We start from the raw sequence: 26,445 nt of genomic DNA, 5'->3' as shown, positions 1-26,445 counted from the left end.
AAGAAAGCATTTTTAATCTGAGAGAAGGTCTTTCTGGTATAAAAGCCCGACACTTTTCTTTGAATACAGCGTATAATAAATGTTAAGAGATTCTAAATTAACACAACAATTAAGAAACCATTTTAAGTCTGCAGTCTAAGATACTTTTGAAAGTTTTCCGTAGTTTTTTGGTTAAGAGGAGGCAAGAAATAGACATTCTATCAGATCCCTCCCGTGGATCCACCGATCCGGTCCTGGTCTGAGCCCGCGACATGCATACCTCAGCTCAGGGATGAAATATCGCGTGCTGTGCGAGTGGACCTGGCGAGTTTCGCAGTACGACTAAGAGTCGCGACGACGGCACAGCGTCGATTATTATGATTCGAAATTGATAAGCGAAATATTTTTATCATTTCTTAAATTAACATAAACCATAAGCGATTATCACACAATAAGCGTTTCGTTTCGTTTCGCTTCGGCTCTTCCCATGTTCTTGTTGTTCGCTTTTTATAAGCTTTTATGGCCCGCCTCTGACCGCGTTCGAGTATAAGTTATGGCGTGGTCAGGCCAGGATTTGGACGCAGTAAAGTGTCAATGCAGTACTGCAAATTTATGAGGATCTACCTAAGGTCGAGTCAGCTGATTTTTTCAACTCTCTTTTGGGATAACATAAGGAAGTTTTATTTTAATCTCTTACAGCTAAAATGGTTTAAAGCGACGCGATTGCTTGAGCAGCTCGATTTTCCGCTTGTCCTCCTCGAACTTCTTGCGCATCTCGACGATGTTTTGCATCTTGCTCTCCCGTATTTGGAAGGTGTAAAAGTTGGTCAGTTCCTTGGTCTTTTTGTCTCTGGCCATCTTATTTTCCAGACGTCCGACCACCGATTCCTTTTGCTCGAAGCCGGCATTGCGGCCGTCTTTGCCCACTGTGACCCAGCCGTCGGCATCGGCCTCGCTCGTCTTGGCCGCCTCTGCAGCAGCTCGCTCTCTTTTATCGTAGCCGGCCATGTACTTGCGGATTAGCGCCTTCGTCTTCTGCGCATCCAGGAGGTAATTGTTCTCGTACTGATCGTGCCACAGTTCCATGCCAGTCTTGATGATGCACTCGCCGCTGCTGTTGAACAGGTCGATGCTCTTCAAGGCCAGCGCCTTGGCAATGCTGCTGCTCTTCTGGAAGACCACGTAGGCCACCTTGAAACGGAAGGGCGGACGCGTAGTCGAGAAGGGTTCAGTGGTCCCTTCATACCACTTGAGGGTCTCATCTTTTCCCGGCTTGGCGGCGAACTCTACGACCTCAATGGTTCCCATCTGGCTGAAGACCGTCCTCAAGCTCTCCTCTGTGACGTAGGGCGGTACGTTGAGCAGGAATAGCGTGCGGCCTTTGGGTTTGTTGGGGTCCATCAGCCGAATGAAGTGCTCCCGCATGTAGACGCTGTGGCAGTGTTTCGCATCGGGCGACGTGCGTAGGGGGACCACTGAAAGAGACTCCTGGTTAGTTAACATTACGGGAAAAGTCTTTAAATGACAATTTACCTGTATAGCCCTCGAGTTCCACCATTATTCGTTTTGTTTACAAACGGCACGTGTTGCAGTAGTGATGGGAAAAATGATCAACATATCGATAAATTTATAATACAAAAATAATTGTTATAAAAAGGTTGAAAACTCTGATAACAACTGTAATACTTAAGGCATGGTAAATAACTTTGATGTGTAGAACAGATGTCAAAATGTTTTATTAGCGTAAAATTGTTTATTTTAAATATCTAAATAAAATAAAAATAAAAATACAATAAAAAAGGAATTTTCTAACAAGAGTTTCATTTCTGAGTTTATTGATTAATGATAACATTGAATGATTCAAAAATATTTTATTATTGAGGCTTATTATAAAATATTAAATATATTTATTAAAATATTAAATATGTATATTTATAAAATAATAATAATAACAATATATTTCCAAGTATTATTATTTAAATGCAAACGACTGTTTAAAAAAAGCGAAAAAATAATTAAGCATCAGCTGGGAAGGAGAAAAGGACCAGAATGCTGCATCACCCGGGAAAAACCAAATGTTTTTTGTAAACTCTGCACGTATTTTAGTTTTCGTCCGATTTTGTCTTGCTCTATGTGTCCTACACACAGTCCCTGTCCCTGCTCGTATGTGAGTGCTTGTACCCATGCCCCGTGCCCGTCAAATGGTCCGAAAACAAAAACTGCACACCACAACTACATCCTGACCCGCCTCGTCCACGTGCTCCTCCATGCCCTCCAGCGACCACAGCCGGCGTTTATTTAACGGCCGCATGATGAAAGGCGGAAGTTTGTCCAGGCACGTTGGCCCCTGTCCACGGTCCACGGTCCGCGGTCCTGTTCCATGCGAATAGATGCTAATTAATTGAAGGCAAAACTTCAATTGTTTTAAGTTTATTTATTTGTTGGAATATGGCTTGAATTCATATTTAAAAAAAAGGAAAATTAAAATGTATTTCCGCTTATTTAATATAAATAATAATAATATAAATACTTAATCAATAAATTGCTCCTTTTTACCTTTCATCAAAAATCAATATGTTTAAAATCCTTTTAATTATTCTTAAAATTAGTCAGCATTAATCCAAATTCAACAACACAGTGGCAATGACAATTGACATTAATTTTTGCGATTCGGACGCTCAGGCACACCGGCATCATCCCATTTCACCCATCGGGGGAGCAAGGAGCCGGCTGATTGAATAATGCAATTTGAATGCGGTTTGATTTTGTAAAGCCAGTCTCAAGTGTAATTAAATTTGAAGCTAAAATACATGACCTGCTAATTCGATAAACGATTTTACAGCTGAAGCCTAAGTAGCTGCGAACAAGGACCTCTGGACCTATTGAGCTGCAATTCAAGTTGGTTAATTTTCTTGCACTTAAACCAAATTAATTAATACATATATTTAATATAAGGGTTTTTATTTATTTTCGAAAAGCTTAAAAATGCTTTCTTGTAGATTTATTTAAATTATTTTCCTCAAAAGCTTACCATCTTAGCGAAAATGATATTTTAAATAGTTGGAGTTGCTTTATAGAAAATGCAACATAAATACTTTTTTAATTTCATATTTACAGGGATATTTAATATGTAAAATAATTAAATTACATTTAGTTTAGATTTTACAATATACTTGTAAAACACTTCCGACTTAACAATAAGTTTTTCAAAAATTAGTATTATTAAAAGCCTACGAAGGATATCTGTAAATAGAAGAAGAAAAATAATTTAGTTCAGAATCTTGGCAAAGTAAAAACTAAAACTAAAATATTTTCAACCATAAAGTAAGATACAAAATGTATTTTGAACTTTGTAAATAATTTTTTAGTTGCTCGGAACTTCATTAAAAAATGTTAGCCAAACACATTTACATAAAAAAAGGACTCGTTTTTCAAACCGAGCATTTGCATTAATCAAAGCTTTATAAAAACGAGAGTTTTTTTAACTTTTTGTACGTGCACATAATTTTAAAATGCATTACGCACTTTTTAAGTATGTATAAAAATGTATAGGCCATTTTAAATTTAAAAGCGTGGCACGTGCTCCGCCACAATCATCCATCGAGGGTCGAGAATTTGTTTCCCTAATGCGAAATCCTTGACTAATTAGTAAATGTTGCGGCAGCTGTGGGGCATGACCCCACAACACCTAAGCCGCAACATGAGTGGGTTTCTGATGCTCCAAAAAGGGAAAAAGGATACGGATTTCTTTTCATGCCTATGTCTATGCTTAAATGAAAATGCTACAAGTTGCGACTTCATTAAAATTATTCGCTTAGCTTAGCAAATTACGAAACATATTTATTTCTAAAGAAATTTATACTTAAAGACATTACTTTGCTTATTTTAATATTTATCTTGCCTTACCTACAGACAATTGGCTAAAATTCTAGCTTATAATTATATCCACACTGATAGATTTTCCAAATCGCTTTTTCTGAGAGATTTAGCGGCATCACCTGCCACAGGTTGAGCTCTCGAATTTCGTCCAATTGTGTGTGAAAACATTTCAAGCAATTTTCGTCACACGCATGATTTATGGTCGTCCATTTTGGGAACCCCCTACAATTTGTGCCAATCAATATATATTGGCCAATTTCATTGGGGTTATTTCTTCGGTGAAAATCGGAAAACACTCTAATTGCGCGGTGACCATGAAAAGGCATCACGTGCAAGCAATTTATAAAGCCAAATCTTTGGGTGCAAGATGCCTGGTTAGATTCTAAAAGGGGAAAATAAAAAGAAACTAAGCAGTCCACCACAGGATGCACATGTCCCCTGGTTCGATATCTGTATAATTCCTTGCTGACAATGATTTGCAACGTATAACCACAATACCCACTGCAAAATGCATGTTAGACCCATCAAAACCGACAGATTGTTGTTCATTAGTTTGAATTTTGACCAAAAATGTGTGCAAACGTGACACATAAGCTGACCTCGAGAATAACTCTTGTGCTCAACGATGTATTGTTGTATGGTAATCTATGATTAATTAGGAAAATACCCCTTTTTCTAACACGATTTCCAATCATTATGTCTTTATGGAAGTAAAATATACAAGCTCAATTATAACAAGAGGCTAAAATCAAAAAGTCGAACCTAAAATACCCTTGTTTAATTTATATCAATATAAATTAAACAAAAGTCCGAGAAGAGTTATATAATTTGTACCTTTTTTCAATTATACTGATAAAATATATTAAACAGAATTATAGATAATAAGATCTGAAGATACTCAAGATCCTGCAAACTCGTTCCTATATGCCAGAAGGTGTGGATATCTAATAATTAACGATGCCAAACTTGATTTTCCAGTAAACTTAAAAGCTTAATTATGCAATGTTTATAAATTCAGAACTGTCTCCTTCTCTTAATTCAAAATTATAATACCCAGTAATAGGGTATAAAGGAAAACTTTTGGCCTGGTCATTAGTATACCGTTGACATGCCACGCCCACTCCGATGCGTTGCGTCGATAAGCAATCTTGTCGACAATTGACCCTGCTGGACTTACAGTCGGACTCTTGAGAAAGTTGCCCACAAAAGGTTCTTAAACTTTGCTCATTAATTATGAAAGGAAAAAAGAAAATAAATTGCGCTCAAAGAAAATTCGTCATGGAGCTGAGTTGAGTTAAATTGGTTAATTCTTATTTACCAATTTATTAAGCCCGGTCTTCGATAGTCAGATGCCATTAGCGATAAACAGGGTCATTTTTTGGGGGCGGGAATGGAGTCGATGGAGCAATAAAGCATAATATTTATATTTCGGAATACAGACCCAGTGGGACAAATTTTAAATTTATAGAGCAAATCTTATACTTATCTTGGCGACGCATTTAGCGGAAGGTGTCCCAGTCATTTATCACTGATAACTCGCAGGAGAAAGCGGAAGCTCCAATGTCAAAAAAACCAATTTAAAGTAAATTAGCAGAACGCCAACTGCTCGTGATTCGTTTGGGTAAGCCACCACACAATACTGTGGGAATATGGAGGGTTCTTGGAGTGGTTAGCAGGGCAGAGCAGGTGCGTGTCCTTTAGGCCGAGCTAATGTGGGAACGGCTCGACTTGGCCGAAACTTTGCACACACACACACACACACATGTCGGCGTCTCTGGGGCTGCGGTCGCATTCATTCCCTATCAGATCACGTACGATGTACGTCTTAACAGGGGAAAGGGAGTCGCAGTTGGAGTCGGAGTCCATGCCCAGAAAAAAACAAAAGTCCTGAGGCTGGGCGAAAATAGTGCAGACGGTGCGGTGCGCCTTGGAATTTATTGCACGTTGTAAGTTGCTCGGATGGGTTCAACTGCAGATTAGACGCCCTGATAGACACAAAATGCTTTTGCCTCCAAACTCAGCTTAAGTTTAGACGTGGCTAAAAATTTATTACACGTTAACCGAAGGACGAAAGGCTTGCGAGGGCCGAGTTTTATTTGACTGAAATCGCTTACTTTGAGACAATAAAGCTTGGTCCTTTGGCTGACAAACGTCTGGCGGCGGTTTGGTAAAGTTAGCAAGTTTTGAATGATGGAAGAAAGAATGGAATTTAATTCTTGACCATACATATATTTAATTTCATTTGCTGCTCATTAAATCGTTATAATTTAATTACCAGAAAAGATATTAAAAAATAAATATGCAACGGATTAAATCAATATTTTGTAATTTAAAGCTTTACTGCTTCACTGACATCATCATGCACAACATTTGAAAGGTTTCCCCTGAGCCATCCTTTGCCAAGTGAGTGCAGAAATGCAGAATTCAAACACCAAACTAAAACAATTCTCTAAACTCAACTGGGAACTGGCCCGACCCCCAAAATGAAACAAACACGAAGGTCCAACAAGCAGTGCCAGCGCCTGAAAAGCCCCAAGGATTTGGAAGCACAATGTGTAAAGAAATCTTTTAAACAATTTCGTCTCATGCCTGATTTCTTTCTAAGCTCGAGGGCGAGGGCGGTTACTTAAATTTTCTTATGGTTTAACTTTTGTGATGTTTCAAGCCAGATTAACCGTGCTTACTGCCGGACGCCACGCTCAGTGATGTGACATTGTTCAGCCATAATCTACTTTCAAGTAGCCACAAGCAACACCCATGTCCATGTAATCTGTGCTGGTGCGTCCTCCTCGAGGATAAACTGTAATTTTATGCAAAAGAAAATTCAGCATAGTAGCTTCTATCTAGATTATTTAGACGCCACTCTTGGTCACATTTGTATACCCTACAGAAGAGTACATTTATTAAAAGATTTTTCAAACTGAAGGAGGGGACAGGCTCATATTGAAGCTTATTTTATATATATGTGTTTTTTTTTATAAAAAACTATAACTATTTTCAAATTGAACGAATAATAACACTGCAAACTGGTGTCTCTATGCTTAGATTCCGAGGCCATCTCAGTTTGATCGCTTCAGGGAGAACCACAAGTGAGGAAGCCTAGCCAAGATGCCACAGAAGATAGGGTACTGGGTGGTCTCGTTAACTCGGAACAGACATGGAATGCACATGCGGCATTTATTCAACTGCAAGGTGTTAATTAAATTTGGTTTTAAATGCAACTTGTCGCAGCGTCGCCATGCTGTTGGCTGCTGCGGATTCCGGCTTGAGTTTGAGGTTTTCGCTTCGCATTTACTGAAAAATCCGCAACTAATTCGGACGTACGGTTAAAAAGGCAACTGGGAGGCCAAACGTGGATGTCGCTGCCCTGCCAAAGGACGTGAGCCCCGGGCAGGATGAGCAACTTTAAAGGATGGCAGGCATTAAGAGGGGTTTGGTTAGAGCTTAAAAATTTCGCAACAGTAAGATTTTCTTTTAAATAAAAGTATAATCTTCTTCACTTTTACATTTGATCCTTTAAAGAAGAAAATAAAAACATATATATTTTTATTTTCCAATTTGTCGGTTAATCTGCAACTGACAATTACTTTCACCCAGTCGCTTAATAATTCAGTGACCACTGGCCGCATTTTAGAGACTTGACAAACAAACTGACAAATTGTTTTCACCTATTTTGTGTGGGAGACTGTACGAGAGTGTCAGTTTGTCACCCACATACACAGATACGAAACCTGCGAAAACTATTGATTGGCATTTGAATAATAGATGCAGATTGTGCATTACTGAGCAGACACGAGGCGACGGGGCCCAAGATACTTATAAATGTTGCATGGACATAGGAGGGTGCTATGTGTTCGCCTTAGTTAGCTTTCTCGGCGTTGCCATTGGCTGATGGAGCTCTTTGTTTGTTTATCTTAAAGATACTCGAGACCGCACCGGAGGTGGGAGTGGGCGCAGGCCAGACAACGTGGAATGCCCGCCCGCCCCAAGGACTAAGCTAACCATTCGAAAAATTCACTCAAGCGCAAACTTTCGATGCCCCCGAATGCGGAGAATTTTCGTTCCCCTGACTCGCTTAAAATTTACATTTAATGAGGTTTAAGTTCGACCAAGGTGCGAACACAATCTGCAGTTGAGGAGGCACTTCAGATGGCGGATAGGGCGTTTAATGGTCGCAAATTGAAACCAAATGCAAATGGTATGCAAAATCATGACTTTTAAAGCCACCTCAAGCTGCTCAATTTAAACAAATTATCCTTAAAACCTGACCCTTAAATCATTTTAAAATGCAAGCTACCTTTTCTGACATAAATGTCACTGACTAAGCCGGCTTCAAAGTGCAAGCTTAGACTCTGTAATCAGGACAAGCCAGGGCAACTGACGGTGGGAACTCGAAGCTAACCAAAAACCCATCAAGGAAAATCTCGACCGCATTTGAGCATTTTCTCTAATTAAACTGGCACGAAAGCCGCAACAGAACAGACAGAACTGCGCTCTCCTAACGCGACACCTGTCAAAGTTTTTCTTTTATATTTTTTGGTCTAAAGAATAAATGAAAATTCGTGTGCTTGACATTCTGCCTGTTGATGGGTTTTTGGGGTTCCCCGCCAACTTTTTTGTCCAACTGCCACCGGCAGGGTCATTTACTTAAAGAGTCTTTCTAGTTTTTAATTAGCACTTACTGGAAACTAAAGATCCAAATGCTTTCCCGAAGATTCCAGCACCGCCTCGAGGGGAAGTACTCCTCCGCCAGGTACAGGTAGCCTACCGAGCAGGTGCACTGAAGCAGCAGGAGCAGCAGCACTCCGTTCCCTGTCAGCCGTAAGCGGAGCACTCCGGTTACCCAATTTGCCACCCAGCCAGCGGCTATAGGTGTAATCCGGTTCCGTGCCCCAGAACTTGTGAAACGAGACGGGCGGCTCCAGCTGCAACAACTCCATGGCATAGTCCTGCGACCGCGCCTGATGCATCCCCGCCGCTGGCACTGCCGGAACCCCGAGCACCTGCAGGCAGTAGCCCAAGATCATGTCGTCGGGAGCACTGGCGCTGGGACAACTGCATCGGTCCACAATGAGCCGCACCAACGGCAGGCTGAGCAGGATGCCGGCTCCTCCTGTGTGATAGTTGAAGCCATCTGGGGCATGCAGGCGATAGCCATAGCGCTGGCCCACATACACGAGCTCCGAATGATTGTGGCAGCTCAGTAGGGCGCTGACACGGGGCACACTGGTAATTGGATTGGAAACGGAAATGGTCAGTGAGTGCAACTTACCAATATAACATTTTTTAATTGAATGTGCTTTCAACCGATTAAGCCGCAAAATAAAATGAATTAAACGATGGGATTGTGCTCAAGAAAGAGCCAGTTGGAGTTAAAAAAAACAGCATTGCCACATTTCAAATTTTAGAACGGAAAAAATAATCTTATAGAAGAAGAACATAGGAATTGAGTCTTAAATTAAGCCTGATCAAATGCAGTACCTGCCTTGTAACCTCTTTGTCAACATTGCTTTTGAATCAGCAGTCAAACAAATCTAGACATCTTAATGTCATTTACTATAAGTAAGCTTCTCTTTAGCTACTTGGTGGGATATCTCATTCAAAATGTGCACTGTAAGTACCAAAATTCCTTAGACCATTACTCACCTTAGCAAGGTATCATCATCGACCAGCATCAGCCAGCGTATGTCCGATTGCAGGCCAATATCCTTGAGGGATAATTGTAAAATAGCCATTGTTTTGGCACAATGTCCAGTCTGAACGTTCGGTATCCCCGTGCTGATTGTCGGTATGCCGTCGTCTTGTGTGGTTTTCGGAGAGCAGAGAACGGGGGAAATCGCAGAGTCAAATCAATGAATATTCAACTACTCGTCGAAGGGCAGAGCTTGGAGGCTCGGGAGTAATTATGAGGAGGAGGACCACACACAGGCAGAATTTCTTGGGTGTGAGTTTTGCTTGACTATCACTCAGTCTCAGCCTCGTCCTCATCGTGTTTTTGTTAATTCGCTGGGCACACACTGGCATGTGTACATACATATATAACGGTTTATTTTATCCCCCAGTTCACAGGCACCCCCTGAACCTGCTCCTGAACCCCCTCTATTCGGTTTAATTGCTCGCTCATTGTCGTCGAGGTGCTCACCTGCCACATCGCTGTAGTATCTCCGGTAGTGGGTGTCGGTTGCCCAAGTGCGCTCAATGATTGGAATGCGTTCCTTATGGAATTTTGCACAGGTTTTGATTGCGAAATAGATGTGAGATCCCGTTGTGTGCACCTGTGTGGGGCAGGAAATACATGGAGAAAGAGGAACAGATATGGAGACGGAGAGAGATATCAAGTCAGAGTCGTTTGGGGAATTTATTGCTATTGAGGTTTCGTATACTAATTGCCCGGGGTGCTCTCCATTGGTTTTGATATCCAAAATGTTTATGGAGTTCGTTAGCATGGACTGCGTTTAAAGTTTAAACTAAAGGACTTTGGAAGCTGTGCCCGACAAGAATAGCTGTGAGTTGTGGAAAAAACTTTTGATATATTAAAAAAGAATACATGTGTAAAACAGAAAATATTTCAGGCATTTTTTCTGGCATTTCTAACAGAAACCTTATGGAGATTTTTGTCTTAATCAATAACCCGTTAAGGTTGATATATGGGTTGCAAAATGATTCCACTACAACGGAGGCGAAAATAAACTTACACAGTGCTTCTTCCGGTCCCCTAAAGTCGTCGATGTCAGCCCCGGAACATATGGCTCCTTTGGCTTTGCATATAGAGCACAAGAAGGTGCTCCTCTTGTCGGACTCTTTGGGGATTGTGTAGTTATGGCCATGGGGCAAATGTAGGGGACATTTTTCAGAATGATTTTCCTCGACAACGCTGCTACGCGATGCTCCGGGTGGTCGCCGTCGTCGTCGGGCCGTATGTTGTCGAATATAAAGCGCGCCAGCTCATGAGAGGCGTCGATGGAGAACTCACTGGGACGGCTGTTGTTTTGGGCATTAAGAGCAACAAGTTTTGTTAGCCTGGAAAGGAACGATTCACTACCACTTATGAAAGCTTCACTTGGAACTATATGAGTTTTTGCAGGTAAAGGAAAATACCTATTTTGGAATGGAGAGAAAGGAAATTTGAATATACTGTTCTCCCAAAAACGTTTTGAAAAAACCAAGATAATTTTATTTGTAAATTAAAATAAGAGACAAAGAAGTAGATTCTGTTTACAATATTTATCATATTCATATTCAACATTACCTTCTAAATAAAGAGCCAGTGAAAACCAGTCCGGCGCTAAGCATGGGATACGGGAACCATCGCGGATCCTTGTAGTGCCAGAAGTGATGTATAATGGTGGCCTCCGAATCATACAGGGCGTGGCCATAAAAGGCGAGCTGAAGAAACTCGTTGGTTCAGAACACAGGTCTCCTTCACTCCATGTGATGAGTTCAACTCACCTCATCATGGTCCTGGTAACGCAGGTGCTTAAGCAGATCGCGCAAGGAGGCAACCTGCGTGTTGTGCTGGCACCAGATAATCCATTCAGTGCGTTTACTCACTAAGCTGGTTTGGCTTTGCAAATGAGGCAGTGCATCCAGTAGGGTCCAGTAATTGAAAAGCTCATGCATTACGTGAACCTTGACCACATAGTTGCCGAGGGCGATGTCTCTTGTCAGATTCAGTTGTCGATGCTGCTCTCTTACGCTGCCGGCCAAGGCGAAGCACTCGTCCTGGGCCTGGCGTGGATATGGCGGGCATGCGATGACCAGGAGCACCTCCGGTTCCGTTTTGGCGCGGCATAAGGTGAAGCAACAAAAGAGCCAAATCGTGGTACGATATAGACTAATATGCATTTTGAAATTATAGATTTAAGGAGATTAAAGATCCTTCTCAGATTCCTTTGATGTATTTCGAATTCCCGAATAAATTTAAAAATATAATAAAATTCACATCGGCAATCCGAACACGACCGCTCTAATGAGCGTGCGAAAACGTACTGATGCAGCAGTGATTTAATTTTTGGCGCAAACCCGAAATGGGGGCCTAAGTGGGTGAGAATGTGAGGCGCCACGTTGGTAGACCAAGGCGCAGGCGCCTGTTTTGGAACAGAAGTTATGAATGAACCTGCGCTAGGCGCATGCAACAGATGTCAACCTGTAGAAATAGCAGCCTACGGCATTGGTGGAAACTCATAGGTTTTCAGTTTGATGTCAAATTTGAATTTGCCGCGAAATAGTGTTGCAAAGTCATAAATGAACTGTCAGACCAGCTATGACTTCAGTGTTCTCAGATCAGGATTTGTCTTCCTAGTTTTTTTTCCTAAGGTTTTTTTTAAGGTTTATTAAAGACGATCACCTTAAAGAGTCATATTTTCGTAACTGCAATAAAAAAGATACTTCCTGAAGCCAAATTGAAACGTCTATAGAATTTAAAGAGGTTATCATAAATAGATATATTTGGGATTAAAAATATAACCCATAGATGGGACTAAAAAAATTCCCCAACTTTATATTTTTATAAGATAAACATAAAGAAGAATCTCTAGTAGCCGAGAGTCATGCTTAGAAAACATACAAGTTTAGTTTATTGCAGAAACAAACCTAGATATATAGATATATAACTTAGTTTAAATAATAGCGTTAACTGAAATATAAATGTTAATTTCATATATATTTTGTGTATACATAAGGGAAAGTAGAAGGAATACTATTAGTGCATTGGCGATGCCAATCTTGTTGTCGTCTGCATGCTGTTGCTCCGGTTATTTGATTTCAGCCTCAGCTCGTTGACATGCTTGAAGAGCTGGTCCTGCTTGGAAAGCAGCTCCCGGGTGCGTTGGCAGCCATGCTGGGGGACGCACAGACCCGGATTCCAGCGACAGTAGAGGCCCTTCCACAGCCGCAGGGCTCGCACACTGGCGATGGGGCGCAGCACTAGCTCCGCCCCCTGCGTGAACGAGGGAAATAGGGGATTCAAATACTGATCCAGCGAAGAGTTGATGTGTGTCCACAATGAGGTGGTCTTGTGCTTCAAATCTGCAAGGACAACATCAGCAAGGCATTGTAATACAGCTTGGAAAACGTACCTTCGGTGACCCGTTCGGCCTCCGTGTTGCAGAGGAATGTGCCAAACCGGCAGGAGTAGAGGTGATCCACTATGGTAATGAGGAAGTGCTCGTTGAACTCAAATGCGTTGTTGAACTGCTGACTGACCTGCCAGACGCTGTCGATGAATTGCAGGAACACCGGCGATCGATCAGCATCCGAGTGCTTATTGTCGCCGTGACCGATGCGTTGCTGGAACTTGTGGCCGAAGGAGAGCCACTCCTTCTCAATGAGCACCTCAAAGCCACGGACTGTGCGATAGTGGGGATCCAGCAGCAGCATGGACAGGGCCGTGAGTTGGGCAGTGCGATCCCACCCATCCGAGCAGTGGACAACAACTGATGTGCTCATAGTCTCCACCTTGTCCACAATCCTAACGGCGCCAGCCAAGATGCACCTGATGTGCTTTAGCCACAGTGTGTTATCGATGGCCGTCTGCCACTTGGAGTCGTCGGTCGTCGGAAAGCAGGCTTCCTTAACCTTGCGCAGGCTCTCTCGCATCACGTGAATGTTGTGTATGTCCAGGAAATTGATTTCCACGTTCTTGTACGCGTCCTCCGACTCGTAGCCGCCGCCCTTCGCCTTGTTGGCAATGGCATTGGCGCTGGGCCGCGCATCCATAATCGTCAGTTTATCCGACTGAGCGTTGGCCTCCATGATGTAGCTAAGATAGGTCTCATCATCGGCGTTGCGCTTGCCGCTCACTCCCACCAAGGGCTGGGAGCAACGCGTTATAGTAGCTTGCGTCCGGGGATTCATCCAGGACAGGACCGGGAGACGACAACGGGACCGAAACTGCGCCACGCGACGCAGAAAATCATCAGAGGCTGCCTTGGGCACAGCCCAAACGGCCGGATAACTGTCGCAAATGGTGTAGGACTCGTTCAACTTGGTGGCCCGCCACATATCGTTCGGAACGCCAAGGCGTCGTAGTTCTGCCAGCGGCTCGTAGACGGCCCATCCGTCCCAGCCACTGCTGCCGCCATTCACGGCACTGGCCGCCGCCGCATGGGCGAAGGCAAAGAGCCGCCCGCTGTAGGACAGAGGAAACGCGTTTGTCTGCAACTTCTCAAACACCGTCCGGCGAGAGTGATTCTGCTGTTTGTGGGCAAACCGCAGGTTGCGCATGTCCTTGCAGAAGATCTCGATGCCGTACGAATTCTCTCCTCGCGACGTGGCACCACCGATCTTCTCGACTCGGGCTATTACGCCCAGCGGCACGTCTACCACTACGGGCGGCTCCTGGTCCCGCAGCGGCAGCGAACGGAAGTACAGGCGGTAGTTGGTGATGGTTAAGGCACCGAAGACAGGCCCGCGATATGGACACACATAGGTGACGTCGTTCTTCTGGTCCTGGTCCTCCTCGCCGTCCAGATAGGCGAAGGGCGTGTCCCGCAGAACCCCATTCTGTCCGTGCTTCGAGCCCAGCGAACTGGACTTGGAGCTGCTGTCCAGTGAGTTGTTGCTGGCCGTTTTCGAGGCCAGCTTGTCGGCCAGGCTCGCGGAGGACTCCATTGTTTGATTTGGAACAGGTGTTTTGTGTGGGTAGAGTTTTGCTTGTGTCTTTCGTACAAAGTATAAATGCAATTCACCAAATTATGTGCAACGGCGCTGCCAACTCGCGTGCGTAAAATGTACCTCCACTGATAGGCTAACAAATTTAGGTACCCTTTGTCTGATTTTACTCAATAGGCCAATTTGTTTAATGAAATAAGTCGAACTTTATTATCGGTTTATTTTTTCTATAGCTTACTAAACTTAGTCTTTGATCAATAAAGCTAATGCCGTTATCATTTAAACTCACACAAAACGTTTTATTTTTGTTTATATGCATGTATTTGTACATTCTAACTTTTACACGAGTTGGCAGCTCTAAACATACGTAGTCAAACAGCTGATCGCGCAATCCGTCACATGTTTACACGGCGCCGCTATTGTTATTATTTAACACTTTTGTAAATAAATTATAATTATTCTAATAACTATAAATTATAAATGAATTACGCGCCCCGAGCACAATGGAAGTTCCTGCAGTACCTCATGCAAATACGTCAGCTGCAGTTACTGAGGAGGCCGCCTTTCCTGGCGGTACCATCGTTGCTGCCGGCAAATGGACTTAACCTGGCTCTGGCGAATGGGCGGCAACACAAAAGCTTTAGCGGAACATCAACCATTGGCAAGGATGATCTACTCTTGAGTCTGCAGAGGACAAAAACCGGAGACGAACTTCTGGAATTGCTGATGGCAAACAGTGGAAAAGAAGTAATGGAAGGTTCTCATTTGGTAGAGGGCATCTCACTGCTCTGGCCGCACTACCAAGGCCTGGATCAGCCAGGAAGGGATGCACTCACGAAGCGCGTGCTAAAGGAAGTCCTACCCTACCTCAGTCCCCACCATATAGACCAGCTGGACAGTAACGACCTGAGCCGCTGCTACCTCTACCTCCGTAAAATGCGCATAGCAAACAGCGAGCCAGCCGTCGAGGCGGTTTTAGTACGAGCCCTTGGCCTAATAGACGGCACAGTGGATGGAAAAGAACTGATTCCCCTGACCGCCCTTTCCCGCCTGTCGGTGGGCATCAACTTGGAACGCGACTTCTTTACGCCCCTTGTGTGCCGGAACTTTGTGCCGCAGTTGGAGGAGCACATCAACCAGTGCCGCAGTGAAGAAGAGGTGCGCCTCTTGTCCACCTGCCTATTCCAACTGCACATGCTCATCGACGAGCAGCTTCTTCAAGACTTTAAGCATCGAGTAACAAAGCTGCTGCACAGCGGGGTGCTCAGCAGTGAGACCCCGAGGGCGTTGCTCAAAGTGCTCCACATGCTGAATATTCCGGTATGGTCTCAGGATCACACCCCTTTGATAAGAGAGATCATGCTGGCCCTGAGGCCCTGCATCCCCGATTTGGAGTCTGGGGATTTGAAGAGTTTGTGCCGAGCATTTCTGCACCACCAAGAGCCTGCAAATTTGACGCAGTCGCTCAAGGAGGCCATAGAAAAGTTACTGCAGGAGGAAAGATCGGCGGACGCTTTGTCTTGTGCCGTCCATTTCGCTACTCCCCTTCAAAAGGACGAGTACTTGGACATTTTTCGCGAGCTCATCAACTGCGAAGAGTCCTGGCTCCTACCAAGTGCCAGCGGGCACTTTTTCAGAGTGTTGCGCGCCTTGAAGATCTCCGACCTAAGATTGTGCAACACCTACTGGTCGGGTGTCGTGCGAGAGCTTGACTCCTCCCCGGAAGAGCAAACCCACCTGCGCTTCTTGAGGCACTGTCAGCGCTACATGAACTTCAACAACAATCTGGGAGGAACCTACCGACACTTTACCGTCGAGCGCAAGCTGAGTCGCATGTGCATGAGCGCCATCGAGGGGGACATTGCGGGCAGGCTGCCAACAAAATTTGCGCGCATGGCGGCGTTTGTGCTGGCCTACGGACAGACACCTTTTGCGTGGAAGAAATTCCCCAACGTCATCCTAAGCAAGATGCTATCGATGGCTCCGCAGCTGGACATTCAGGATTGTTTTCTTCTCAGCCGTGGAATGCAAATCGCCAGCGAACTAAGGTTTCGCCAGCATCTTCCTCCACTGGCTGGCATGCAGTTGTCCACCATGGATAGCATCCTCATTGGCTGTGCAGAGAGACACTTGGCTGGCACCGATGACAATCCGTTGAGTCCCAGTGATCTCAGCATGATTGTGCGAACCCTGAGCCATCGCAAAAGTAAGTTAAAAATAATTTGAACTAAATAAACCAAAAAACCCCGTTACTCCCTGTTTTACAGCTCTCAAGAACACTTTGGTATACAACCAAGCTTTGGTGCTCTATAAATCTCTTCATTGCAAGGACCTTAATTCGCGAGTGGTTCGGGACATGGCGTACAATTTCAATGCATCGAACTTCTTTGTGCCCGAGCTGTTGGAGTCAATGTTTGATTACATTTCCGAACAGCACGACCACGTCACCGGAGACACCGTTGAGAAGGTCTTAACTTGTTCATATAACCTGGGCTATACGCCTGCCTCTCCCCAAGTCTTGCATCGTGTGGCTGAAGTATTACTTAGGTGAGTAATATTTGCTTGAAATTAATTGAAAAACATATGTATAAATAATATTTTACCTATTTCTAGAGACTTTGACCAAATGAGCGGACTATCACTCGTCCAAGCCTGTCTGGCGTTGTGCTTTTATAAATCCATACCGGAGAAGCTTATCAATAAAGTATTCTGCGTGAAGTTTATTCAGCGAATTGAAGATGAAATTCAGGTCTGCTACTCCAAGGCCACCTATCCGGAAAGGGTGCTGAACCTAGTCATGCAGCTGAATCGCACAGTCTGTCTGGATCTGCCCGAGGCCAATGTGCCGTGGTTTCAACAGAACTATATCGAAGCTCAGATGAGCAAGAGTAAGTATCACCACTAGGGAAGACACAGAATATTCATACTCTGTTCATATATACTTAATATGCAAACTTCTGACAAAAATTAAAATATTACAAGAGTATAAAAATGACTTTTGCGACTAATATTTTAAATATTTCAGGGTCTTTCCGGTCCAGTACCTTCACTACCGATGTCAAACAACTACTGCAAAACCTGCTTAAGAATGATAATCACTTTCGCTGCAATCACACAACGCCGTACGGCTACCACATAGATTTTGTAATTCATTTCGATCGGGATAGGAAGCCAATTCCTGCGCCTCCTGCGGAGGTCACCATGCTAGATCGCATAACGAAGTAAGCACATAGATTATTTACATTACTTTTAATACTTTTAATATGTTCTTTAGGGTGGCCATTCTTCTGCTAAAGTTGGATTCGTTCTGTGAGAACGATTTGACTGCGTTGAGAGGGCCAGAGTCTATGAAAATGAAGCACTTGGAAATGATGGGCTACAAAGTGCTACAGATAAACGAACATGACTGGAACTCCAAGTACATGGCGACACAAGGAGCCAAGGAAAAGTTCCTAAAATGCTTGCTACAGATTTCCCAGTAATCGTTGTTGATTAGTTAACCATTTGTTAGGTTTACATGTAGCTGTACAGCGCAGGACTTTGTTTTTATAAGATTTTATGTTATGTTAACAATTAATAGATAAGCAAAATGTGAATACTGAGAGCAACACACCATCATTATTTGATTTTTGGTCTTTAAAGTAAACAAGGTAGGACAGAAAACTTTAAAAACCTTTGAGTTCAATAATAATATTTATAATATTTTGTATCAAAAGTTTATTAACGTTATACATACGTCGTATACAAGTTGTAGAAAAGTTAAAAGTTGTACTTGAATTAATTTAAGTTCTTATTCACTTAGGATTTTATTGACCCAATTGAACACACCAGTTGTAGGCATTGTTAAACATCAGCTGCCATGGACTCTCCGCTCCTGATGCTGGCACTTCAAAGTCATGTGGCACGTAGGGCCATTGGTACATGGAGCTACAGCGTTCCGGATGAGGCATCAAGGCCAAATGACGACCGTCCGGCGAGCAGAGACCTGCAATTCCCAGAGGACTTCCATTGGGATTAAGGGGATAGCGTTCCGTGGGCTCTCCGGCATCATCCACATACTGGAGAGTCACCAGCTCTTCCTTCTGCAGTTGGTTTATGAGCTTATCATCCCTGAAGGCAAATCGACCTTCACCGTGAGCTACCCAGCATCCGAGAATCAGATCCTTCATACTTTGCAGCATGATGGATCGATTTGCTGGTACCTTTACCGTAGACCAGCGGCATTCAAATCGCTGCGAACGGTTGTGGAGTAGGGCCACATCGGGATCGGAGCCCACTGTGCTGCTGGGAGCTCCCACGAAACCAATAAGCGACATTAGTTGGCAGCCATTGCAGATGCCCAGCGAGAAGACATCCTGGCGGTGCTTGAAGGCCTCAAACTGCGGCTTCAGACGGGCACTATGAAGAATGTTGGCTGCCCAGCCCTTGGCGGATCCCAAAGTGTCTGCATAGCTGAATCCGCCCGGAAAGATGACACCTCGGTACTGGCAAAGTGTGGTGGTGCCTGCAAAAGAAAATTTCGTTGATTAGCTAAAACATTCTTATAAAAATTCGCTTTCTAAAGATCGTATAATCCTTTTACAACACTCACCCTGCAGAAGATCCGACATGGTCACATCGTGCACTTCAAAGTTCGCTCGCAGCAGGCAGGACATCATCTCGCGCTCACTATTGACGCCCTCCTCCCGCAGAACGGCCACACGAATCGGAGTGGAAGAGCGCTTGAGAATGAGCTCGGCCTGCAGGTTGGCGGGGCCCTTATACTGGGGAGCCTTGCGGAACTCCAGACTGTGGTACTCCGCCTGGGCGCATTCGGGGTTAGCCTGCAGCTTCTCCAGCTCGTAGCTGGTGCGCTCCCACTGCTGGTAGAGCAAGCGCAGGGGCTGATCCAGCAGCGCAGATGAACCCTTTTTGATAACTACACGGGAGCCATCAAGACCGAATCCTTTTGTCCTGCCCAGATAGTGGTTCGGCACTCCGGCCTCTTTGTAGATGGAGCGAACGCGGTCCAGATCTTTGTGATGCACCTCTACCACCCAGCCACACTCCTCGGCAAAGAGGAGAGCCAGTTCAGGGCGATTGAGTTTAAGGGCAGCTTCATCGAAGTTCTTAAGCTTGGACGACAAGGGCTCCGATAGGTCCACGTCGAGGCCACTCAGTCCACCAATGGCCATCTCTACGAGGCACACGAGCAGTCCTCCATCGCTGATATCGTGTCCGGCCAGCAGAAGGCCCTTTTCCAGCAGCGTTTGTGTAGCGACAAATGCCTTGGCCAGAATGTCGGTCTTAGCCAGACTGGGACACTCATTCCCCTGCTGGGCATAGGCCTGTGCCAGAGCAGAGCCGCCCAGTCTAAATTTCTCCTCCAGACTTATCCAGAGCAGAGCAGTCTCAGAGCCCGAGCTGGGACCCTTAAGATCGGGAGTAACTTTTAGCCTCACATCCGGACAGGGAGCATACGTGGAAATGACCAGGGTGCCCGGCGACTTGATGGTCTCTCCACCCACCTTGGCGGCCATGGAGAGGGAATCCTTGCCGCCGTCTATGGCTATGTGCAACTCCTCCAGGATCTGGCAGAGTTCCTTGCAAGCGTCGTACATCTTGGCTCCTTCACCGGGCAATTTCGCAGCCCACATCCAGTTGCCCGAGCACTTGACATCCGCCAGTTCGCTAATTTTCACAAAAACCAGGTTACTGAGGGCTTCGGCCACACACATCCTGGCCATGGCAGCGGGATCGAGGAGACCCTTCAGCGGCTGGGTGCCAATGGAGGTGGCGATACCGGCGTTGTTGAAGTGCGATACGGTGGTCAGGGCAAAGTCGGCCAGTGGGGCCTGGAGCGGACCCACACATTGCTGCTGAGCGATCAGTCCTCCCACGCAGCGATCCACCTTGTTGGTGAGGAAGCGCTTGCTGCCCACGGCCACCAGACTAAGGACCCTCTTTAGTGCATCATCCAGGCCCAAGTCGCTGGGCAGAACTAAACTCTTCAAGGATGTCGTCTCGCGGCTCAGCTCGTATGTCCGCTTCGGCATATCGCCCAATACGTACTTGAGTTCCAAGTCGAACGGAGCTGGCTTCGTACTGCTCGTAGCGCTGGTTAGAGCCTTCTCCACATCCTTGGGGGCAGCTTGCTCCAACAGCGTAACACGTCCATTACCCGTCACCACGCCCACAAAGCTGATGGGGCATCGTTCCCGCTGGCAGATCTTCTCCAGCAATTCTCGATCTTCGGCCTTGCAGAGAATGGCATTGTTCTCTTGATACTCGGCGCCCCATAGCTCCAGGGCCGTTATGGTGGGATCGCCCAATTGGAACTCCTTGGAGAAGATGACAGCTCCTGCAAAGCCCGGCTCCACTAGTTCCTTGAGCACGTTACCGTTGCCGCCAGCTCCCTGGTCGTGTATAGCCAGAATAGGATTCTGGTCGCCCAGTTCCAGACAGGAGCGAACAACACGATTCACCTTGTTTTCCATCTCAGCATCACCTCGCTGCACGGCATTGAAGTCTAGCTCCGCGTCTCCGGATCCCTGCACCTCCACCGAACTGGCGGCGCCACCTCCCACGCCGATCCTGTAGACGGGTCCGCCGATCTTGGCCAGCAGCTGACCACGAACTGGGTTCAGTTTTTCCCGCATAGCAGCGGGCATAGTGCCAAGTCCGCCGCTGAACATGATCGGCTTTACGTACTCATCCCGCTGACTGGCATCGGCCTGGCTGTTGAGGCCGTAGGATAATGCAAAGCCGCAAATTACAGGTTCTCCGAACTTGTTGCCATAGTCCGAGGCCCCGTTGCTGGCCTCGATAAGTATCTGGAGGGGAGGCGCAAACGTCGTTGGGTACTTGTAGTCCGATGGCTCGTAGGGCTGCTTATAACCTGTGGGGATTAGATAAGGAAAGTGTTATAACTGTCATCAAATGTTTATATCCTTAAGGATTAAATAGATTCTTTTATTTAAAAAAAAATTGTTCTACTTACTACTGTAAAGCCTTACCTAAACCTCAAAAGCTCAGGTTACATTACTCTTCATGGCATAAATATCTCCTCAAATTCAGAGCAAACTCACCTGGAATGTGAATAGCTCCCACACAGTAGCCGGCAGTTCCTGCAATTGGGACTCCTCCTCTGCCCACACCCTGGACATCGCGAAGACGTCCGCCTGTGCCCGTAGTGGCGCCACTAAATGGAGCCACTGCCGTGGGCATATTGTGGGTTTCTGCTGTAAAGATCAGATCAGACTCCACATTTACGCGACGCACTGGCCCCGGAGCCACCACGGAGGACGGTACTACGGTGTCGTGCTTGAATCCTATCATGGCACTGCTGTTGTCACTGAACTTGATGGTATTGTTGGGGTTCGTGTGCGCCTGCGTGTCCATGATCATGCGAATCAGGGACTTGGGCTGCTCCTCACCATCGATGACCATGCGTCCGCGGAAGAACCAGTGGCGAGAGTGCTCGCTGTTGCTCTGAGCGCAATCGAAGAGTTCAACAGTCGTGGGATTGCGACCCAGCTTATGGGCGAACAGATCGTGGTAAAAGTCCAGATCGTAGTCGGTGAAGGCTAGGCCCAACTCCTGGTTAATCCGCACCAGCGCCGGTCGTCCCTCTTCCAAGACGGACACAAAGTGCCAGTCAGTTAGTTGCGCCGGCAGCTGCTCATTAAAGCTTGCCTTGGGCGTGTTCTTCGCCGTGTAAAGGCACTGGGTCATACGATCTCCCAGCAGGGGGACAAACCTGGACGCCTCACGAGCCACTGTCGAATCATCGTTGAAGGTCAGGAGGTAGCGCGTCGACGCCTCCATGCGAAGCACCTCCGTGTACCCGAGATTGTGGAAGATGTTTACACAGTTCGTGGAGAACGGAGTGGAAAAGTTGAAGCGCGGTCCGATCTCTAGAAGCAACTGCCGCTCGCCCTTCGCATGGAGGACGGGCTGCCTAGTCAGGCTTTGGCCACTGTTCATCGGTTGCTTAACCAGCCAGATCAGCAGTTCCTCCAGTGGCAACGAGTGCTCAACCTCGACTCCACTGTGCTCCAAATGAAAGCAGCGCTCCATGCGCACGGAGGCCAGGCCGCCATCCTCTGCCCTGAGGCGACGCCAGACACTCTGTTCCTCGGCCGCGTCAAAGGCCTGCACATCGTAGTAGCGTAGGATGACCATATTGTCGTGGGGCTGCAATAAATTAAGAATAGCTTGAGAATAATCCGTGCGTGCGCCTTGCTTGACGAGCAAAGAATGATCTTGGGCTGTCCAAATACACAGCCGTTGACAACCAGTGGGCCGCAGCCCACGTTGGGGGTTATCAACCACAGCCGCGGTTCAGGTTACAGCCAATCCGATCCAATCGGATGGAAAGAGATGGGATGCAGGCAGTCGTTGCACCGCCGTCACAACTTGTTTTTGTTTTTATTATTGCCAGCCCCTGAATCCGAGTCGCTGATAAGCCGGCGACGTAAACATATTTTCCGTCACAAACACCAGTTCGCGAGAGGTAATGAATGGGAAGCTGAGGGCATAATAGGCTGAAGAAGCCACAATTGGCGTTAACTAACCCGAATTGGAGCACAATAACAAAGAGCACCGCGCACGTGCGTTGGAGCTGAGAAAACGAGCTTTGGATTCGTCTTTGGCGGCTTGTATTGGACTTGACCAGTGCTGGGCAATGATCCAATCGAATCTCTCACATTAACCCCTAGTCCGTCATGGGAGGCCTGAAAAAGGTAGTAAATAAAATGGGTAATAAAAGTATGGAATGGCTTAAAAAATACAAAAATGATTTACCTAAAGGGTAAACCTTCAAAATCTTCAAATAATTTTAATTTTTTTATATACAAAAAAATTAAGAAAGAAAGTTTCAAATTAGATTATTTTCCTCAATTGATTTTAACAATTAAATTCACAACAATTTGTGTAGCACTCGCAAAAAAAAAACGTCCAAAAGTATGCAATGATTTAGGGACACTAGTGGACTGCTTCCTTATTTTTTGTCACCTTAACCTGAAATAATTTGATTAAAATTTATCATACAAAATCAGTATTAAAATGGCAACTTAACAATTTAATAAATATAAATTGAATTAAAGAAAACCTAAATACTATTTTACAAGATTTTAATGAAACCATAAATTTCCAAATTGAAATTACAACCTTAAAAATTAAATTAAAAGAAAAGAAAAACAAATTTAAACAAGAAAGAAAGTTAATTTTCGCCAGCCAAAGTTTGTATACCCTTGCAGGTAACAATTAAAATATATCATAACTAAGCCAAAAATGCATTAATTTCGATTCGGAAAGCAGTTTTGTGTTAGTTTTTATTAATTTAAAAAAACTGCATACCAAATTTAAAATTTTAAGAAATCAAAATTTTTGGCCATTTTTGCCAATTTTAATGATGAAATTTCGCAAAATTGGCCAAAAAATTGATTTCTTCCGGACATGTCTAGAAAGATTCCCCTGTTGATGCTGATCATGAATATATATGGTTTATGGGGTCGGAAATAATTCCTTGACTTAGAAAAATATTATTTTGTATTATAAAATCTGATTTTTTATATTAAAAAACTTCTTGATTTTTTTTAAATTAAAAATATCATAACTCAGCCAAAAGAGCATTAATTTTAAATCGGAAAACTGTTCTGTGCAAGATTTTCTACAGTTAATAAATCTGCATACTTCATTTAAAAATTTTGAAAATTCAATTTTTTATCAAAATCAAAAATTTTAATGAAAAATTATAAATTTTGCAAAAATGGCCTAAAAATCAATATCTTCCTGACATATCTAGAAAGATTCCCCTTGTGATGCTGATCAAGAATATATATACTTTATAGGGTCGGAAACGTCTCCTTCACTGCGTTGCAAACTTCTGACGGAAATTATAATACCCTGCAAGGGTATATTAAGTAAAAATGAGCAGAATTTTTAACCCAGCTGGTCAAACACTCCAAGCACTTGCCTCGAAAGCTTTCCACTCTTTGGGAATATTTTGGTCACCAGACAGCCGGTTTATCAGCACGTGTGTGCTTTTGTGAGAGTGGCGGAACCCGATAATAAATACATATATAAGCGTATGGCAACAGCAACAAATCAATGACTGTATTACGACGTCACGGACTGCGACCGATGGTCGGCCTGTGCAGTCCAATTAAAACAGACGCTAAAAGCTTTTTTGTTTTCTTTAAATTAAATAATGTAAAACTTACTGCAGTTTGATCGATTTGGCGGCCGTTTAGGCTGCCAAAGACGCCATATCAGCGATTTGATTAAGACAAAGAAACCCAAATAATCTCGAATCGATTTGCGGGCGAAAACGTCTCGTTTAATTGTTCTTCAGGTTGTTTTTCGATTTTTACAATGCTTATATATTGACTATTCTATGAATCGGCATAGGTTTGTTGATCTGCTGGAGCTCCTCAAATTCTGCCGGATAAGGGATGAGATCCCAATCGGTCAACGTGTGTGAAACCACCAGCCACCAGCCATGACTGGGAGGCGGAATATTTGGAAAGGAGCTATTATAAAATATACGCATGGATTTGAGGAAATAAGTTATTACTGCTCCAGGCCTTGCTAGTTGTCGATATTGCCATCATTGGTTACTTGTACTAAAACAGCGATCCGTGCGCCGCCATGTAAAATAATTTACTACTCAAACAGCCCCAGCGCGCACCTGCCCTGTCGCCTGGCATCGGCACACCTATGTTATGTGCATCGCCTTCGCCGCCTTGGCGGCCTGCACGCTAATCTCGTCCATACTCTTGCGAGCACTCTCCGTCACTTCGTCGATGGAGCGGCGCGTGCTGTGTATCAGTTCGTCCGTTCCCCGGGCGATTCCCTTGACTTCTGTGTTGATCAGACCAATCACCCATTCCAGGCCCTGCCGGCCCTTGCCCGCGTTAGAGCTAATGGTGGAGGTCAGTAGGTCCTCCATGTAGTGAGAAAGCGGGACGCCGTACACGGTTACCGTGGCCTCCTGCTTCAGTAGCGTTTTGCTCCCGTCCGCTGGATGTGGCTCATAGTAGAGCACTTCGTCGACGCTGATGTTGCGGCAGAATGTAAGGTTGTTTGTCTTTAACACCATCTGCTTGCGCTCCGGATCCACCGTAGAACGCTCGCTGGCGAAACACGTCTTGGCCGTGCCAATCAGCGCGTGCGTCCACTTAGGAAAGTACCATTTGGACTGCACCAGTCGGTGCGTGTGCAGCACTCCGTTGACCACCTGGCGCTCGACCACGTCCGTGCCAATGATGGAGGGAGTCATCGGGTTGGGGTACTTTCTCCACGCCGCCTGTGTTACAGTCTCCCAAGGATGGTTGAATGTGTGCTCTGACGTCCAGATTTTCATTATGCAAGCGCCGTTTGTCGTCACCGTTCGTAGGGGAGGGGATCAGAAGTCGCAAGCGAGCTAGCCTGTGGCCTGCGGGGCATGGAGCGGGAAGAAACAGAAACAGAAAAGCTTAGTTAGGTACGGTTCACGGTTCAAATTTTGATAAAAATGTCGGAATTAATAAATATTTCGGAGACAACTTTCCGAGAGCTGACCTTTACTCGTGTTGTGCGCTGGTAGAGGTGGCAATGAATTAGGGATGTGCAAAATATATCAGACTATCAATATATCGATATTTTTTAATAAAAATAAATATTTAATATCCTTTTATAAAATAAATTTTATATTCACATATATATTTATAAGTTGATTACGATGAATGACTGAAAGCAACGCCAGCTGAAAACAGTTTTTTCAATACAACCTTTTTATGCGAAATCTGCTGCCACTTATCGGCTCAGAGGTCACTGAAAATATCGGCTGAATGACTAAAAAGCCAGTGTGGCTTGTTTAGTTTGTATTATTAACATTTATTGCTAAATTAAAAGTACTTTTGTTTAAACTAATAGGGCCTTCCCACAAAGCTTGAATCCGCTTCCACCGTCCGTTGAACAAACGGTCCATAAGGCTTATCGATATAATATTAC

At 44.8% G+C, this 26,445-nt stretch overlaps 6 protein-coding genes across 6 annotated transcripts; 1 reads left to right on the top strand and 5 right to left on the bottom strand.

The window, feature by feature from the left end:
* Positions 1-632: 632 nt before the first annotated feature.
* Positions 633-1,587, bottom strand: LOC108075799 (ribosomal RNA-processing protein 7 homolog A). The gene is made up of 2 exons (XM_017168370.3): positions 1,513-1,587; positions 633-1,454 (listed from the first exon to the last, which is right to left on the bottom strand). Exons 1-2 carry the CDS (start codon positions 1,535-1,537, stop codon positions 679-681), a joined length of 801 nt encoding a protein of 266 aa, XP_017023859.1. The 5' UTR covers positions 1,538-1,587; the 3' UTR covers positions 633-678.
* A 1,589-nt stretch (positions 1,588-3,176) lies between these two features.
* Positions 3,177-11,703, bottom strand: LOC108075765 (beta-1,3-glucosyltransferase). Its single transcript, XM_017168325.1, has 7 exons — positions 11,308-11,703; positions 11,108-11,244; positions 10,554-10,878; positions 10,001-10,133; positions 9,505-9,658; positions 8,541-9,084; positions 3,177-3,222 (listed from the first exon to the last, which is right to left on the bottom strand). The coding sequence occupies exons 1-6, from the start codon at positions 11,701-11,703 to the stop codon at positions 8,547-8,549; spliced, it is 1,683 nt and encodes a 560-aa protein (XP_017023814.1). The 3' UTR covers positions 3,177-3,222; positions 8,541-8,546.
* A 702-nt stretch (positions 11,704-12,405) lies between these two features.
* mtm (phosphatidylinositol-3-phosphate phosphatase) lies at positions 12,406-14,584 on the bottom strand. The gene is made up of 2 exons (XM_017168595.3): positions 12,936-14,584; positions 12,406-12,885 (listed from the first exon to the last, which is right to left on the bottom strand). The coding sequence occupies exons 1-2, from the start codon at positions 14,467-14,469 to the stop codon at positions 12,560-12,562; spliced, it is 1,860 nt and encodes a 619-aa protein (XP_017024084.1). The 5' UTR covers positions 14,470-14,584; the 3' UTR covers positions 12,406-12,559.
* Positions 14,585-14,845: 261 nt separating this feature from the next.
* Positions 14,846-18,087, top strand: LOC108075873 (uncharacterized). Its single transcript, XM_017168475.3, has 5 exons — positions 14,846-16,675; positions 16,737-17,016; positions 17,083-17,357; positions 17,495-17,690; positions 17,744-18,087. Exons 1-5 carry the CDS (start codon positions 14,950-14,952, stop codon positions 17,949-17,951), a joined length of 2,685 nt encoding a protein of 894 aa, XP_017023964.1. The 5' UTR covers positions 14,846-14,949; the 3' UTR covers positions 17,952-18,087.
* An 84-nt stretch (positions 18,088-18,171) lies between these two features.
* Positions 18,172-23,132, bottom strand: Pfas (phosphoribosylformylglycinamidine synthase). The gene is made up of 4 exons (XM_017168474.1): positions 23,025-23,132; positions 21,537-22,644; positions 19,061-21,346; positions 18,172-18,973 (listed from the first exon to the last, which is right to left on the bottom strand). Exons 2-4 carry the CDS (start codon positions 22,630-22,632, stop codon positions 18,276-18,278), a joined length of 4,080 nt encoding a protein of 1,359 aa, XP_017023963.1. The 5' UTR covers positions 22,633-22,644; positions 23,025-23,132; the 3' UTR covers positions 18,172-18,275.
* Positions 23,133-24,759: 1,627 nt separating this feature from the next.
* slmo (PRELI domain containing slowmo) lies at positions 24,760-26,165 on the bottom strand. Its single transcript, XM_017168352.3, has 2 exons — positions 26,014-26,165; positions 24,760-25,888 (listed from the first exon to the last, which is right to left on the bottom strand). The coding sequence occupies exon 2, from the start codon at positions 25,814-25,816 to the stop codon at positions 25,169-25,171; it is 648 nt and encodes a 215-aa protein (XP_017023841.1). The 5' UTR covers positions 25,817-25,888; positions 26,014-26,165; the 3' UTR covers positions 24,760-25,168.
* Positions 26,166-26,445: the final 280 nt, after the last annotated feature.

The sequence above is a fragment of the Drosophila kikkawai genome, chromosome 2L (genome assembly GCF_030179895.1).
Source record: "Drosophila kikkawai strain 14028-0561.14 chromosome 2L, DkikHiC1v2, whole genome shotgun sequence".
Classification (NCBI taxonomy): Eukaryota; Metazoa; Arthropoda; class Insecta; order Diptera; family Drosophilidae; genus Drosophila; species Drosophila kikkawai.
The sequence above is the reverse complement of the archived record's forward strand: the minus strand, read 5'-3'. Positions and strand labels throughout refer to the sequence as shown.

Bases quoted from the DNA above. Each gene is read 5' to 3' on its own strand.
- Pfas (XM_017168474.1), bottom strand. From the start codon at position 22,632: ATGGTCATCCTACGCTACTACGATGTGCAGGCCTTTGACGCGGCCGAG. The intron at 21,347-21,536 runs GTGAGTTTGCTC...TAATCCCCACAG, and splicing joins GGGAGCTATTCACATTCCAG to GTTATAAGCAGCCCTACGAG. The intron at 18,974-19,060 runs GTGAGTGTTGTA...TTTCTTTTGCAG, and splicing joins CATGTCGGATCTTCTGCAGG to GCACCACCACACTTTGCCAG.
- mtm (XM_017168595.3), bottom strand. From the start codon at position 14,469: ATGGAGTCCTCCGCGAGCCTGGCCGACAAGCTGGCCTCGAAAACGGCC. The intron at 12,886-12,935 runs GTACGTTTTCCA...TTGTCCTTGCAG, and splicing joins GGCCGAACGGGTCACCGAAG to ATTTGAAGCACAAGACCACC.
- slmo (XM_017168352.3), bottom strand. From the start codon at position 25,816: ATGAAAATCTGGACGTCAGAGCACACATTCAACCATCCTTGGGAGACT.
- LOC108075799 (XM_017168370.3), bottom strand. From the start codon at position 1,537: ATGGTGGAACTCGAGGGCTATACAG. The intron at 1,455-1,512 runs GTAAATTGTCAT...AGTCTCTTTCAG, and splicing joins GGAACTCGAGGGCTATACAG to TGGTCCCCCTACGCACGTCG.
- LOC108075873 (XM_017168475.3), top strand. From the start codon at position 14,950: ATGAATTACGCGCCCCGAGCACAATGGAAGTTCCTGCAGTACCTCATG. The intron at 16,676-16,736 runs GTAAGTTAAAAA...CCTGTTTTACAG, and splicing joins AACCCTGAGCCATCGCAAAA to CTCTCAAGAACACTTTGGTA. The intron at 17,691-17,743 runs GTAAGCACATAG...TATGTTCTTTAG, and splicing joins ATGCTAGATCGCATAACGAA to GGTGGCCATTCTTCTGCTAA.
- LOC108075765 (XM_017168325.1), bottom strand. From the start codon at position 11,703: ATGCATATTAGTCTATATCGTACCACGATTTGGCTCTTTTGTTGCTTC. The intron at 11,245-11,307 runs GTGAGTTGAACT...GAGTTTCTTCAG, and splicing joins GTTACCAGGACCATGATGAG to CTCGCCTTTTATGGCCACGC. The intron at 9,085-9,504 runs GTGAGTAATGGT...TCCAATTACCAG, and splicing joins GATGATGATACCTTGCTAAG to TGTGCCCCGTGTCAGCGCCC.